The sequence below is a fragment of the Schistocerca nitens genome, chromosome 2 (assembly GCF_023898315.1).
Source record: "Schistocerca nitens isolate TAMUIC-IGC-003100 chromosome 2, iqSchNite1.1, whole genome shotgun sequence".
NCBI lineage: Eukaryota > Metazoa > Arthropoda > Insecta > Orthoptera > Acrididae > Schistocerca > Schistocerca nitens.
In genome coordinates this window covers 37651128-37668211 of record NC_064615.1, presented here as the reverse complement: position 1 = coordinate 37668211, position 17084 = coordinate 37651128, and the positions used below count along the sequence as shown (strand labels likewise).

General features: G+C 45.8%; 1 protein-coding gene across 1 annotated transcript in view; it reads right to left on the bottom strand.

The window, feature by feature from the left end:
• Positions 1–17084, bottom strand: part of LOC126234251 (UPF0764 protein C16orf89 homolog) — a 64085-nt gene that overhangs the window by 28354 nt on the left and 18647 nt on the right. The window contains exon 2 of the mRNA XM_049942943.1: positions 12117–12257. Within this exon, the coding sequence (XP_049798900.1) occupies positions 12117–12257 (141 nt within the window). The remainder of the gene's footprint in view (positions 1–12116; positions 12258–17084) is intronic.

Sequence of the window (17084 nt, the reverse complement as noted above, 5' to 3'; positions counted from 1 at the left end):
TTTGCTTAAAATGAAGCGCAAATTACCCACACTATATCCTTCGGTGTTTCCTAATGAGAACTTCCAACAAACTTTAAACATAATTTCGAAACCTTTCCTAACTTCTTCTCGCTTAAATGCTTAACGTCAAATATGTAACACATTAACTCATTGTTATAAGATTTTAGAAGCTGTGTTGTTCATTGGAGTTCGAGTCTTTAAAGAATCGGGTGTTCACTAGTTTATTGCCATTTGGACGAAGTCTACTGCGAAATTTTTCTCTGTACATCTGGCTGCACCTTACATTACATGCATATCCGTAAATTCTGATGATGAGTAACGCTCGATATTGACAATCAGTCACGAACTGTTAATGATTGTAAATGTCACCGAGTATATTGTTTTTCAGCGTAGCGCCACCAATGTCATGCTGTGCGCAGTTGTTGGTCATTAAGAGAAGTTTATAAATATGTGCCTCACATACATTGCACAGTATGAACCTCTCACATTGCACACGTCTAGGGATACATACATCGTTTTGATAAACATCGATAGTTCGATGTACTGATGTTCCGAGGGGAACAGCGATGTATGATAAGACTGATTGTTTTTCAGATTTTTAATTCGACGAAAAACTATTGCTTTGTAGGTTTTTACCGTACTATGAAGTGTACATGTGAAAGAAATTAACTAACTGCTATTACAATTTTAGATGAAATGACAGCCGATTACAGTTCTATATTTTATTATAAACTTTAAACTAACACAAATCTAAACACAATTATAGCAGATAACAACGTAATTGCTGTGATCAGTAATCAGTACTTTTTTTCATTTTTAGGGTTCGATGACGTACTTTACTGTTCAGTAACTAAATTAAAGACGAGAGATTCGATGGCCGTTTCCCCTTCAAACGATTACATTGCTGAGTTATCATCGATTTTCCTACAACTGGTAAATATCATGGCTTACTTATATAGTCCCGCGAACATAGATTTTATATCTTCCAACAAGTCAATACGATTTAGAGTTATCGGAGCAACAGATGAACCACTATACATCTGAACTTCGGTCTCCATTGTAGCCGTACACGACAACGACCTAAACTTCATGCTACTATGTACTTATCTTTTTTATCCTGACTCGTCGGAGGAATCGTATTTATTACCGATTTTTTGGCCGGTTTTTGAGATTTCATTTAAGTATGTGCTCACTTTAAAATGTAATATCTTAAACCTTGAGACCAATGCAGTAGGCAGTGCCGTAATCGAGTTATATTTGACTCTCAAACCACCTTCTCATTTGTTTGCTTAACTCACTTTTTAACCGGAGTATAATTGTATCTTTTGGAAACCCATATTTAAGGGATTCATATAGGCAATTTACTTGGAATAATTGGCAGACAGGTAGGCCATTAGCTGGATTAACTAGATATAGATAACTCAGTTGCCCACGGCAGTCTGAAAATACCCCAGGGATACTCATTTGTCCAGCCATGGTCTCCTTGTGTGTCAAATGTTGTCCTAATACGAGCCGTTATACACTCCTGGAAATGGAAAAAAGAACACATTGACACCGGTGTGTCAGACCCACCATACTTGCTCCGGACACTGCGAGAGGGCTGTACAAGCAATGATCACACGCACGGCACAGCGGACACACCAGGAACCGCGGTGTTGGCCGTCGAATGGCGCTAGCTGCGCAGCATTTGTGCACCGCCGCCGTCAGTGTCAGCCAGTTTGCCGTGGCATACGGAGCTCCATCGCAGTCTTTAACACTGGTAGCATGCCGCGACAGCGTGGACGTGAACCGTATGTGCAGCTGACGGACTTTGAGCGAGGGCGTATAGTGGGCATGCGGGAGGCCGGGTGGACGTCCCGCCGAATTGCTCACACGTGGGGCGTGAGGTCTCCACAGTACATCGATGTTGTCGCCAGTGGTCGGCGGAAGGTGCACGTGCCCGTCGACCTGGGACCGGACCGCAGCGACGCACGGATGCACGCCAAGACCGTAGGATCCTACGCAGTGCCGTAGGGGACCGCACCGCCACTTCCCAGCAAATTAGGGACACTGTTGCTCCTGGAGTATCGGCGAGGACCATTCGCAACCGTCTCCATGAAGCTGGGCTACGGTCCCGCACACCGTTAGGCCGTCTTCCGCTCACGCCCCAACATCGTGCAGCCCGCCTCCAGTGGTGTCGCGACAGGCGTGAATGGAGGGACGAATGGAGACGTGTCGTCTTCAGCGATGAGAGTCGCTTCTGCCTTGGTGCCAATGATGGTCGTATGCGTGTTTGGCGCCGTGCAGGTGAGCGCCACAATCAGGACAGCATACGACCGAGGCACACAGGGCCAACACCCGGCATCATGGTGTGGGGAGCGATCTCCTACACTGGCCGTACACCACTGGTGATCGTCGAGGGGACACTGAATAGTGCACGGTACATCCAAACCGTCATCGAACCCATCGTTCTACCATTCCTAGACCGGCAAGGGAACTTGCTGTTCCAACAGGACAATGCACGTCCGCATGTTTCCCGTGCCACCCAACGTGCTCTAGAAGGTGTAAGTCAACTACCCTGGCCAGCAAGATCTCCGGATCTGTCCCCCATTGAGCATGTTTGGGACTGGATGAAGCGTCGTCTCACGCGGTCTGCACGTCCAGCACGAACGCTGGTCCAACTGAGGCGCCAGGTGGAAATGGCATGGCAAGCCGTTCCACAGGACTACATCCAGCATCTCTACGATCGTCTCCATGGGAGAATAGCAGCCTGCATTGCTGCGAAAGGTGGATATACACTGTACTAGTGCCGACATTGTGCATGCTCTGTTGCCTGTGTCTATGTGTCTGTGGTTCTGTCAGTGTGATCATGTGATGTATCTGACCCCAGGAATGTGTCAATAAAGTTTCCCCTTCCTGGGACAATGAATTCACGGTGTTCTTATTTCAATTTCCAGGAGTGTAGTTATTTTTACACACAACTCTAATATACAAACTTATTCATCACTATATGTATGAAACGAAACAATAAAATATTTCATGGAGTAAGGGAAGAATATACTACAATTTAGCTCATAACTGAGTAATTTTGAAGAATAATTGTATTAGAAACACCAACAACAACTCCTCTATAATGAGCAACAAACAACGTATTTCTTTACCTGTCCAGAATTAAGATTAAACCACCAATTCATAGTTTTCACAAATTTAATAGATCAAGTTTCTGGTAACCAATCAATTTATCGCAGTCATACCCCGCTTCTAGGTCACCAGTTTCACAAACAAGTATAAAAACTGCTAAGAGTCTTGAAATCCTCAACTGTGAATAGCAATTGATAAACGAGGGCATTGTTCTAAATGTCATACAAAACATAGATATAAAACATCGTTCAAAATAACATCGATACATCGATGACTTGCAACTAGAAACATGGATGTCTCTCTGCACCCCTACACACGTCGATACAACTGAACTTATATATGCCTTAGATTTCATCTTTTTGGTCTAGGAAATAATGTCCCAGAATCAAATTAAAAACAGTTCCCATCCGCTGGTCCTGGCTAAAGTTTCTGGGAGGTTTCCCTAGGTTGTAGGGCAAATGCTGAACTCACAGCTCCCTTCCAAGTGCAGGGAGGTTATAATTAAACTTCCGCTACTTGAGAGGGCCCCATGAAAAACGATTGATCGTAGGGCAATGAAACTTCGTGGAAACTATTGTAAGTACTCGCGGAAGGTAAAAGAATAAATCATTGAAAGAAACACATTTTAATTTCCACATCAGAGGATAACATATGTTAATTGCGTTTCATATTTTTGTACCACGTATGACGACCATCTGCTCCACGACAGGCTGGATGTTTATACCGATACCATTTCACAACTGCTCGTAGCATTTTCGAATGGTGGACAATGGAATGTTGAGCTATCGTGATACAGCTTGTGCACTGATTCAAGATCGCACATTACGTCCGGCATTCTCAGCCGTGGCCACACTAACTTCTTCTTCAGCCATTTGTGACACCGTTGCCCGTCGGCCTCTCCCATGGGTAATTCCCAAATCGCCAGTTAATGTTAACTTCCGAATCATGTTCTTCAACCACAATGCGGAAAGGGGACTTCTCCGCGTTCCGTTAATGCGCCGGTACTCGCGAAGAGTAGCAGCAGTTTTGCTACTCACCTTGTCCAGAGCCATGTTCACTGTCTGCAACTGTAATGCACACGCTGGTAAGAACCACCTACCTATCATAGGGCGAAAAGCAGTGTAGCCCAAGACACGCGTATATCCATACTCCCAGTATTTTAAAATGAGAGCACTCAGTAACTTGCAACAAACTTTACACATAATTTCAAATCTTTACGAAACTTCTTCTCGCTGACGACTCCCTTAAAATGGTGACAGGAAAATGTTTTTCGCTTACTACATTTTCACAGTTCTTGCAGTAAAACTGCCATATAAGTATTACTTTTCAATTTATTACTTCTTTACTGCTAACTGTATCCGCGACTTTTATCCACTGAATGTACCAGCAATTTTATGTCATTGTGAGAAGGATAGTTCAGGAGATATGACGTCATAAACAGTGATATGCGTGAAAAACTGCAGCATCATGCAAGACGTTTAAATTTATTACTATGTTACTACTAACTCTATTCGCAACATTTTTGAAAGATAGTATCCAGATCTTCCGCTGACGGTACCTACAACAATATATCATTGTGCGACACATAGTTAAGCAGATACGACGTCATAAACTTTGAGCTACACGAAAATGAAATTGCATGGTGAAATCCGATAAAGACACCAATGAAGTATGTGTAAAAATATGTGTGAAATATGTTAAGTATATTTGACATGTGTGTGTGCGAGCCAAGTCACGGGTAGAAAGCTCGTGCTAAGCCCCTGGAACGATTTCAACCAAATTTGGTACGCATATTAGTTACAATCTGGAAAGAAATTGTGGTGTCACAGCCAGACACCACACGTCCTAGGTGGTAGCTTAAATCGGCCGCGGTCCTGTAGTACATGTCGGACCCGCGTGTCGCCACTGTGTGATCGCAAACCTAGCGCCACCACAAGGCAGGTCTCGAGAGACTGACTCGAACTCAGCCCCAGTTGTACGGACGACAGAGCTAGCGACTAGACGTACTAAGCCTTTCTCTCTCATTAGCCGAGAGACAGAATAGCCTTCAGCTAAGTTAATGGCTACGAACTAGCATGGCGCCATTAGCCTTACAGTGATTGTAATTAGAGTCTCACTTGTGTTCACCATAGAGATGTACAAGAAGAAATTAAAGATAAGTATATGAGAAACTCCGTTCATTTCTTCATAGCATTAATTAGTATCCTGTTCCAGTACTTCACGCCCGTCTGCGTTAGTCTCGCGTGCCTTTTAAGCCACCTCTATTTACAAGGTGTTGGCCCAGCTGCCGATACATCACATGGCGACGAGTCTACAAAGGCTCTTGTGTTTTACTTTGCCCTAATTTCTTTGTGACATGGCTTCGCCACAATCTCCAGATGTACTGTCCGAATTTTATCGCTTGCAGAATCAGCAGACGCAGGCGTTATTGGATGCTCTTGGACAGCTCGTCCAGGGTCAACGTGCGCTGCACACCGATGCGGCCTCCGCCGCTTCATCGCTACCGCCGCCACAACATGCTGTTGCCCCTCAATTCAGACCCTTCGACGCAACCCACGAGTCATGGCATGAGTGGTCCCGTCAGTTCGACTTCCACCTAGCAGCCTACAGAATTCAAGGTAATGAGCGGCAGCCGTTTTTGCTTTCTTGTGTCGGTGTGTCCACCTACCGAGTGATAGTGAAGTTGTTTCCCCGGCGCGACGTAGCAACTCTGTCCTACGACGAAATTTTGTCTGCTTTAGATGCCTATTTCAAGGAAACAGTAAATGTCGTTGCAAAAAGGTATACGTTCTTTCGTACAAAACGTACGGCCGGTCAGACTAATAGGGAGTGGGTTGCGACATTGCAAGGACTTACTAGGGAGTGTGCGTTTGAATGCGAATGTGGACTTCCTTATTCAGATATTATGCTGCGTGATGCAATAGCACAGAACGTTTCTGATGTTCGCATACGGGAACAGATTTTGAAACTAGTTAATCCCTCCCTTCAACAAGTGATAGACATATTGGACAGGCAAGACACACTTGACTTTGCTCAGGACTCGTTTGAAACTTCGCCAGCAGTGTGTCACATTCACCGGCCCGCCGGGCCCGCTGCACGGGACGCTAGGCGGCCCTCGCGCCCATCAGCGCGGCGGCAGCCTAGCTCGCAAACACGTGCGCCGCGTAAGCAAGCTAATGCAGTGAAATCATGCCCGCGGTGTGCAACTAGACATTCGCGTGACAATTGCCCGTCACGCCAAGCTATTTGCTTTTACTGTCATAAGAAAGGACATGTCCAACGTGTTTACCAGAAAAAGCTCAGATCAGACACTCACACCAATTCCAGGCCCTTTGCTTCGCGCCGGAATCGAACCAAGGAAACTCAGGCTCGTGCACCTTCGCCCATGGATGTTCATGTAGTTCATTCCACCCCGTCCGGTGACAGTGTTCATTCCACAAACAGTGTGCGTCGACGTCGCCGGGAGTCCCGTCACGTCGCACGTGATTCTGTCCCAGTGTCTGTTCCAGTTGCACAAAACAGTCGCTTTTGTCGTCAGCAGGACAATAAACTTTTTGTAGACTTAGACTTTGCAGGCAAAGTGATACCATTCCAGCTCGATACCGGAGCTGCAGTTTCATTGCTCAATCATGACACGTACAACCAACTGGGCAAACCTCCGTTGCGTGCCGCAAATGTTCAGCTCAATAGTTACTCAGGCCAGAAAATACCAGTGTTAGGACAGTGCAGCCTTCTTGCAACATACAAGGAACAAACAAAACTTGTGTCATTTTACGTTCTTCGTTCTTCTACTGCAGTGAACTTGTTTGGTTTAGATTTATTTCAGTTGTTTAACTTGTCTATCGTAAATCAGGTCCTCTCAGTGAATCAGACTGTGCCTTCCGCCAGTGTTTCTAGTCTATGTGACGAATTTGCAGACATTTTTGCACCGGGCCTTGGTTGCGCTAAGAACTATGAAGCACATTTGGAACTGAAAGCAAACGCGCAACCGAAGTTTTTCAGAGCGCGCAATGTTCCCCACGCATTGCGTGATGAGGTCGCAAGAACATTACACGATTTAGAATCTCAAGGTGTAATTGAACGTGTGCAGGCTTCTCTCTGGGCCTCACCCTTAGTAATTTTGCCAAAACCTTCCGGAAAATTGAGACTTTGTGTGGACTTCAAGGCAACTGTGAATCCACAACTAGTAACTGCTACTTTTCCTTTGCCCCGCCCGGAAGATCTTTTTGACAAACTGTGCCCGGGAAAATATTTTTCAAAGTTGGACCTAGCAGATGCGTACTTGCAAATACCTGTGGACGAAGAATCCCAGCGCGTCTTGGTGGTAAACACGCATCTTGGCTTGTATCGCTTCAAAAGACTGCCTTTCGGGTGTGCATCCGCCCCTGCATTGTTTCAGCAATATTTACAAAGTATTTGTGCGTCGGTCCCTACTGCTGCGAACTATCTGGACGATATTGTGATCTCCGGAAAGACAGAAGCCGAACATTTGCAAAATCTCCGAACGTTATTTCAGGTCTTGCGACAAAATGGTCTTCGCTTGAGGAAGGACAAATGTGTGTTTTTTGCTCGTGACTTACCGTACCTGGGACATGTAATAAATGCCCAGGGCATCCATCCGAGTCCGGAGCACCTCCGTGCCATACAGGATTTGCCGTCACCGCAGAACTTGAAACAGCTACAGAGTGTGCTGGGTAAAATAAATTATTATCATAAATTTCTGCGCAATGCTTCTTCCATTTCAGCTCCGCTTCATCGCTTACGCCGTAAAGGTGTTCCGTTCGTCTGGACGACGGAATGCGAACGCGCCTTTCGCCAGTTGAAATCGGCGTTGCTTTCACATACTTGCCTTACGCCATTCGATCCCCAGAAACCCCTTTTGTTGATGGTAGATGCCTCGGATTTCGGGATCGGTGCTGTGCTTGCGCACAAAGATGGATCGCATGATCGCCCTATTGCCTTTGCGTCAAAATTGCTCTCATCTGCGCAAAGAAATTATTCCCAGATAGAGAAAGAAGCTTTAGCTCTCGTGTTTGGTGTTACTAAGTTTCACGATTTCTTGTATGGTCGTCACTTTACCATCATCACGGACCACAAACCTTTGACATCGCTTTTTCATCCGAACAAGCCGGTACCTCCGCGTACGGCGCAGAAATTCATTCGCTGGTCTCTTTTCCTCTCGCAGTACCGCTACGATATCTTGTATCGGTCCACTGCTAAGCACGGAAACGCTGATGCGTTGTCCCGTTTGCCTGTTGCCGAGGATCAAGCATTCGATTCTTCCGAACTTGCTTGCATGTTCATTGATGCGGAAACCGAGGACGTGGTCGCATCGTTTCCGATTGATTTTCATCGTGTCGCTCCAGCCACAGCTGCTGCCCCTGTCCTTGCTCCCATTTTGCGTTTTGTTGCTACGCAATGGCCCTTGTCCAAGTCACGGATCGAGGATCCGCTGGTTCGCCGATTTTTTGCTCACAAGGAGAGACTTTTTGTACGACGTGGTGTTTTGTTGTTGCGTTCTGATAATGATCAGTCCCGAGTCGTGGTCCCACGTTCGTTACAGTCCTCTGTCTTACGGCTTCTTCACCACGGACATTGGGGTATAGTGCGTACGAAACAACTTGCTCGTCAGCACTGTACTTGGTTCGGAATCGATGCTGCGATTACGAATATGTGCTCCTCTTGCGTGGCGTGTGCCGAACAACACTCCGCACCGCCGCGGAAATTCTTTGCATGGCCGAAAGCCACTTCCCCTTGGCAACGCTTGCACATCGATTTTGCTGGTCCATTCTGGAATGCTCGTTGGTTGGTTGTGGTCGATGCTTTCAGTAATTTTCCTTTTGTTGTCCGGATGTCTTCCACGACGTCTTCTGCCACAATCCAAGCCTTGTCTGCTATCTTTTGCATTGAAGGTCTTCCGCATACTATTGTTTCCGACAATGGCCCACAATTCATGTCCGCAGAATTTCAGTCCTTCTGCAAGGCCAATGGTATTCACCATCTGACGTCCGCGCCGTTTTCGCCTCAGTCAAACGGTGCCGCGGAACGATTGGTCCGGACTTTCAAGTCACAGATGTTGAAATTGAAAGTGTCGCATTCTCGGGAGGACGCATTATTGCTCTTTTTGTCCTCGTATCGCTCTCAGCCCCGCGATGGTCGCTCGCCGGCTGAGTTGCTCCATGGTCGTTCTCATCGAACCTTGATGTCTTTGCTGCATCCGCCGCATCAGGTTCCTGTGCAGCGGCAGACTCCTGCTTTTGCTCCTGGCGACGTTGTCTTCTATCGCAACTATCGCGGTTCACGGCGTTGGCTCGCGGGGCGCATTCTTCGCTGCCTCGGCCGCGCGATGTATTTGGTTTTGGGGGCCTCTAGTGAGGTGCGTCGGCATCTCAATCAGCTGCGCCTCTGTCGTCGCCTGGGTTCTGCCGCTCCCCGTCTGCTTTCAGCGACGGAGCCGTCAGGTCAGCGCCCTGGGGCCCCATCTACTGGCTCGCCTCATCCCCAGGTGTTACCGACGCTGCCGTCCATTTTGCCTCATGGCGTCGCGCCGCCGCCGCCGCCGCCGCCGCAGCCGCCACAGCCGCCTCCGGCGCCGCCCGCAGGGGACGCTTCGCTGCAGCCGCCACGCGCCTCCCTGGGTCACGCGCCGCCGATCGCTTCCCGTGACCAGCTGTCCTCCGCCATGGAACTCTTGCCCGCTCCGGACCAGATGTCGTCGTCGCGCGTCGGATTCTCCGACCACATGGAGGTCGACCCTTCGGCCCCTCCTGTCTCTTTACGGGCGCCTACACCGCATGTTGACGTGCACCCTGGACTAGGTTTTCAGGCGTTTCCTAGCTCCCCTCGGACCGAATGGCCGGGTGCGGGTGGCACAGCCTCGCCTGTTGTTAGGCTCCCCACCTCATTGCATACGTCAACATGGGGTCCTCCCCACGGCGGGCGGAAGCCTTATCTCACGACCGTTCGCCGATTTGCGGGGGAGGAATGTGGTGTCACAGCCAGACACCACACGTCCTAGGTGGTAGCTTAAATCGGCCGCGGTCCTGTAGTACATGTCGGACCCACGTGTCGCCACTGTGTGATCGCAAACCTAGCGCCACCACAAGGCAGGTCTCGAGAGACTGACTCGAACTCAGCCCCAGTTGTACGGACGACAGAGCTAGCGACTAGACGTACTAAGCCTTTCTCTCTCATTAGCCGAGAGACAGAATAGCCTTCAGCTAAGTTAATGGCTACGAACTAGCATGGCGCCATTAGCCTTACAGTGATTGTAATTAGAGTCTCACTTGTGTTCACCATAGAGATGTACAAGAAGAAATTAAAGATAAGTATATGAGAAACTCCGTTCTTTCCTTCATAGCATTAATTACGTATCCTGTTCCAGTACTTCACGCCCGTCTGCGTTAGTCTCGCGTGCCTTTTAAGCCACCTCTATTTACAAGGTGTTGGCCCAGCTGCCGACACATCAGAAATACCGTGGCAGTGAGAACCACCAGCCCCCTATTGGAGTAGGGGCGAGAAAAAGAAGAAAGAAAGGTGGAAGAGGAGAAGAGCAAAAATGAGGGGAAAGAGGAAATGGACACAGATAGGGGAGAGAAAAAGAGATGGATAGAGTTTGAGTTATGTGAAAATGAAACTGCAAGTGAAATTCGCTAGAGATACCGGTGAAATAAGTCTAAAACTGAGAAATATGTCAAATATATTTGACATGTGTGAGAGTGAGTAAAGACATGGGTAGAAAGCTCACGATAAATCCCTGGAACAATTTGAAACAAATTTGGTACACAAGCTGTTTACGATACGGAGAGAAATACTGTGAGGGTAAGAACCACCAGCCTCGCATTGAGGTGAGTGTGATAACTTGGAGATGGACAGACAATGATGGGCAAGGAGGAAATGGACACGGGGAGGAGGAGATAGGCAGAAAGAGGAGGAGGAAACGGAGAGCGGAGAGAGAAAGGGGAGAGAAGGAGATGGACAAACACAGGGGGAAGAAGGGATCGGCAGAGAGATGGTAGGAGAAGATAAACAAAGAGAGTGAGAGGAGGAAATGGACGTAGAAAGGGAAGAGGAGGAAATGAACATGGAGATGTGGGAGAAGGTGGTGGACAGAGAAAGGGGGAAGGAGAAGATGGACAGACAGATGGAGGAGGTGGAGCTGGGCTGATAGACGAGTGGAATAACACTCTCAGCTGGAGTAAATACATACCTGCCCAATGTCGGGTACTGACCTACATATACATATATTTGTAGTTATAAAGTTGGGTTCCCATACGGTAAACAGTTTTCCGTCTGCACTGGCTGAAGTAGCGAAAGTTTAATTACATCCATGCTATATTTCGAACTGGCACCCCTTTTGCCCCACCATTAACTCGACTGATGTTTGTCTGAAAAGGCCATGCCTCTCCAGTGGGTCATTACCCGAACAGCCCCGCTGTACCTTTAAGGATAGCGCATGAAAAGTACATAAAAAATTCTTGTTCATTTCTTTACCTGAAATATCAGTTTAGGGTGCTCTGCAGTCTCCGTAATTTTGAGCCTAAGCGTTTATATCATCTTTCAAGTGGCTTGTACAATAAACTCCCTGTAGGAGACCGAGCGAGGTGGCGCAGTGGTTAGACACTGGACTCGCATTCGGTAGGACGACGGTTCAATCCCGCGTCCGGCCATCCTGATTTAGGTTTTCCGTGATTTCCCTAAATCGCTCTAGGCAAATGCCGGGATGGTTCCTTTGAAAGGGCACGGCCGATTTCCTTCCCCCTCCTTCCCTCATCCGATGAGACCGATGACCTCGATGTCTGGTCTTCTTCCCCAAGAACCCAACCCAACCCCACCCCCTCCCTGTAGGAGCAGGTGACAGGAGTGGACACTATCTCCCTATGCTGACTTCGTAGCCCCTACAGAAATTCCCTCAAAATGTTTAGTAGAGAACTGCCCACATCTCATTTTTACAGAGTCGTCACTTTTACTGGTTAGTCTGTCAGCGTAGCACTTACTCTGCGCGCCCGCGTGGTCGGCGACGCGGGCCAGCTGGCGGCTCCTGTCGCGCACGAAGGCGGCAGCTCGCGCCTGCAGGTGCTGCAGGGTGCTCCTGAGGCTGGCGTCGCGGGTGGCCTCCACCATGTCCTGCAGCTGCCCTGCGCCCACACCACGACACCACAGCTCACACACACAATGAATCTCGGTGGAGTTTATCTAACAGGTGAAGACACATGAAACACAGAATTTCAGACTTTCTCACAGGCACTCACTCACATACATCAACTGCCACATGTATTCCCCACTCGAAACTTCTGCATTTTTTTTTATAAATTATGGCTTCATTATACTATTCCTCCGTTGCCGAACACACCATATCACTATTAGTAATATGTACCCCTATTTCCACGATCTACATCAGTGGTCTGCAAGCCACCTTATGGTATATTATGGAGAGAATTCTGTGTACCACTGTGACTCCTCCCCCTACCCTCTCCCCAATCCAATCACGAATGGTGTGAGAGATGAACGATTGCTGGTAAGCCTCTACGTGAGCTGGAATAAAGGCAGCAATACATTGGTTGAATGTTCTACGAAGGTACGCTCTTGGAATTTTAAAAGTTAACCATATCTAGGCGAAAACTGGTTTCATCTTAACTAGCTACACATCGGTTAATAGTGGCATTATACAAGGTGACTCTCTGAGTCCGCTACTTCTTAATATGATCATGGACGAGGCGATAAAGAGGTTATTGACTGGTAGTCATTACAGAATGGGGAACAAAAAATAAAAATCATTTGATTTGCTGATGATCCAGTTCTGCTGGCAAACAGTAAAGATAACCTGTAGAGACTTTACATATATTTAACGTGGCAGCCAAAAACCTAAACATGGTGATACACATGCAAAAAACCAAATGTATACCCACATCTGTGGAACCATTTGGATGCAAACTGGTAGTCGATGGAAAAATTATTCAACAGGTAATGACATTATCGTGGTGTTGAACTGTCTGTCAGTGTAAATGAAGGAAAGGATGTTAGAGGACAAATAGCAAAAGCAAACAAAGTGGTAAGACGTTTAAATGATACTATTTGGAACAACAAACTTATAGGAAAGGCAAGAATACAAAACAATAGCAAGACCAATTATGATATACACAACTGAGACAAGATCAGAAACATCAAAAACAAAAAGACTTTTGGAAGCAACGAAAATGAAAATTTTGCAGAGGATTCCAGGGAAGACTGAGAGATAGACAGAGAAGTGAAAGCATTAGAAAAGGATGTTAAGTTCACTCCATGAATGAATGAGTACATAAGAGAAAGCATGATTGGAACGAACACAGAGACAGGATGGACGGATGGAAGATTGTGAAAATAGTAAGAAATAAACCACCAAATGGTCAAAGAAATATTGGCGTCCAAGGAAAATATGCAGCGACAACCTCAGAGTAGATTGCCGGGTACTGAAGGAAAGAGCCTTTAGCCTAGGAAGAAAGGAAGAAGAAGAAGAGCTACATCGTGATGCACAACGACTCTCATGTTGCTGCTAGTTAACTAAACGAAACCGTGACGAAACGCGATGCCTTTCTTTGGATCTTTTCAATTTTCTGGCAAGGAACCCAGACTGACGAGCAGTATTTATCTATCTATCAAACGAGAGTTTTGTAAGCTACCTCCATCGTGGGTGGACTACACTTCCTGAGTAAATCTCTGTCTGATACCTGTCCTTCCTATGATTAATTTTATTACGTCGTTTCACTTTAAATCATCCAATACGCATAATTCCTTATATTTAAAGGATGTGACTGCTTCCAGTGACTGTTCGGAAATCGTGTAATCAATAAAGAATCTTTCCGTCTATTTGTGCACAACATGTTATATTTGTTTACTCTGAGAATCAACTGTCAATTCCTGCGCAAGTGTCAATCGTCTTCCGGTCTTCCTGCTAAATTTTCTAGAGTTGCGACTTCTCTCTATACGAAGACATCATCCCGGAACAACCTCATGAGGATTCCGACGTTATCTGACACGTCGTTAACGTATTTTGTGAACAGTAATGACACTATAGCACTCCCTTGGAGGAAGCTTTGCCTCTGTTAAGAATGACATGCTCTGATCTACAGGTTGCCCCAAAGGAATGGTCAACGTTCAGAGATATGACAGGAAATTCATTTCGAAGAAAAAGGTATCGTAAACACGGGCTCTAAAATGCATACCTTAAGAGCTATGGGCACTTCTTCATCTTTGATACATGAAACAAACCTCTTCTACAGCATGCTCTTTGCTTTCCACATTTTTGGAAGAGGTAGTATGGATGTAAACGACAAGAAATTCCAGTAAACGTGGGCCCTAAAATGCCGTTATGTGCACTTGTTCAATAGAAGAGATGTGTTTCACAGTAGCAAAGATAACACGTGCTCACAGCTCTTAAAGTATGTTCTTTAGAGCCCATGTTTATTGAATTTTTTCCTGTTTTGGTCCACATTACCACCTCTCAAAATACTCAAAGCAAACAGCTTGCAATAGAAGAGATTTGTTTCACGTATCAAAGATGAAGAAGTGCCCATACCTCTTAAGATATGCATTTTAGAGCTCGTGTTTACTGTACATTTTTGCTTCGAATGATAATTCATGACATATCCATAAATATTGACCATTCCTCCCGGAAAACATTGCAAGGAACTCTTCACAAAAGTTTACAAAACAAAGTTGGTCAGATATTCTGTAGACACGTATTTGATTCACTGAGCGACTATGTGGTAGCGTATCAAACGACATCCGGAAATGAAGGAACACAGCATCAACCTGGCGCCGGTATCTGCTGCCTTCTGGATCTCGTGAATAAACGGCGTCAGTCGGGTTTCGCACTATCCATACTGATTCATTCAGAGGAATTTTCTGGTCTCCAGAACCGCCACAATGCGTGAACATAAAACGTGTCCCAGTAGTCTTCAACAAATTAACACAGGCTTTGCTCTCGTCTTTCTGCCATCCTTATACGTGTTATATATCATATTCACATATTAAATAACAAAAATTACTTTCTTTTTGTGGGACTAAGTAACACAGGAGGTATTTTTTTAGCAGCAAGGCAGGTGACTGATGGTGACATATTGTTGTGTGTTTAATACTTTCACTTGGTTTCCAGCCTTCAAAAAGCGATATGTGCATTACTAAGCACTACAATGAATGTAATTTTCCTTATTTTCAACCGAAAATAACAGCGAGAGACACTGAAGCGCTTATTAGAGTAATAAACAAGGGACCGATACAGAAACTGTTTAATCCATACGTAGCTCTTTTCTTCTTCCACTTAATAGCCCATATCCTTACCACGAAGCACCAAACCACTGTACCTGAGATGAAGTGCCCTTAGTATGCAACCGTACAAGGCTCATTCTAATCGATTCCTTCTCCGTCGAGAGAAAATTTCAAGTGTAGCGCTTGTGGCGTACAGATAACGGTACCTCGTGTTTTAAAAAATATTTTAAAAATAACTACATCCAAGAGAAAAGATTAATACAGTTTCTGTTTTAATGAATGACCGAGGAATGAGGCACGAATTTTAAGATTTTATTGACTTGTTCAACCTTCTTTCCAGATTATTAAGAACCAGGTTCGAGGGCTGGCTGATGCAAACTTTGAAATTATACTTTATTGTAAGACGGACATACTTCCGTGAGTTATTAATCTGCTCTTCAGCGTTTTAATTTATCAAATTTTCAATGTAGTGTCTGAACAGCTCGGTAGGTAATAACATTACGCATGAAATTTAAGAGTTAGAGAACACAACTTTAATCTGCCACGTGGGCACACAACATTGTTTCTTTCTTTCATTTCTCGATAAAGTGCGTAGCTTCATTACAACTAGGTACTAACTGTAAGCTGAAACTAATTGCAGTGTGAAAATGTGGAATTCCAATGAAAATAAGTTTTTAAAAGTAAATCTATGTCGGTCTTAATTGCTTTGGCATTAATGATAAAAAACTATCTTTCATTAAGTTTTGAATCTGTGCGCTATTATGCCAAAAATTATTCCCAGTGTATACAGTGTGTTTGACATAAGATGTACACCTCTGCAACTTACAAAACAATGGGTGACAGGCAGGAAATGGCTGTGCGTAGAAGAATGTTCTGCTGGCGGGTTCAAATGTGTGCCCAAGTTCTTGAAATCACAACACAACGCTTCATCTAAACGGCTTATGGATGGGATTGCTGGCCGCCGCCTTACGCTGTCATATACGCGGCAGGTCATACCGCACAAACAAACGGGTTCAGTGCGCCACAGATAACGGCGTCGAATAAAAATGGCATACACATCCAACCAGCACTTTGACATGTTGCTGATGCTCGGCGAATGCCGACGTGATGCTAATGAAGCAGCCACTGCGTTTGCTGTGAGACATCCTGGTCGAGAAGTTCCGGATGCCATTACGTTCTTAAGTGCTGAACAACGACTTCGGCAAACAAGTGGTTTGAGAAGGCGCGGTGGTAACAGATGAAGAACAGGGAGAAGTGAAGCGATGGAGGTGTTTGTTTTAGCTGCAATACATCACGCTCCTCGTTTCAGCCTACGAACGTTGCTGCAGTCACTGGTATCAGCCTTATATCTGTGTGACATATCGTACAGGGTCACAAGTTTCACCGGTACCACCTGTCACCAGTGCTCTTAGGGGAGGATTTCAACCGGAGTGTTACTTTCTGCAAAGGGACCTTGGATAATTTCACCCTGGACGCTTTACAAACAATGGTGCAGTGAACGTCATACGAGGTGCGGCTAGAAAAAAACCGGACTGATGCTGGAAAAAACATTTATTTACAATTATTTACAATTTCATGTTATCTCCTTCAATGTACTCTCCTCCTCGGTCTCTAAACCGCTCCATACGAATTTTCCACTGTTCATAGCAATGCTGCAGATCATTTTCGGTAAGTCCATACATTACTTCCGTCGCTTTTTCTTTTACTGCTTCAACAGT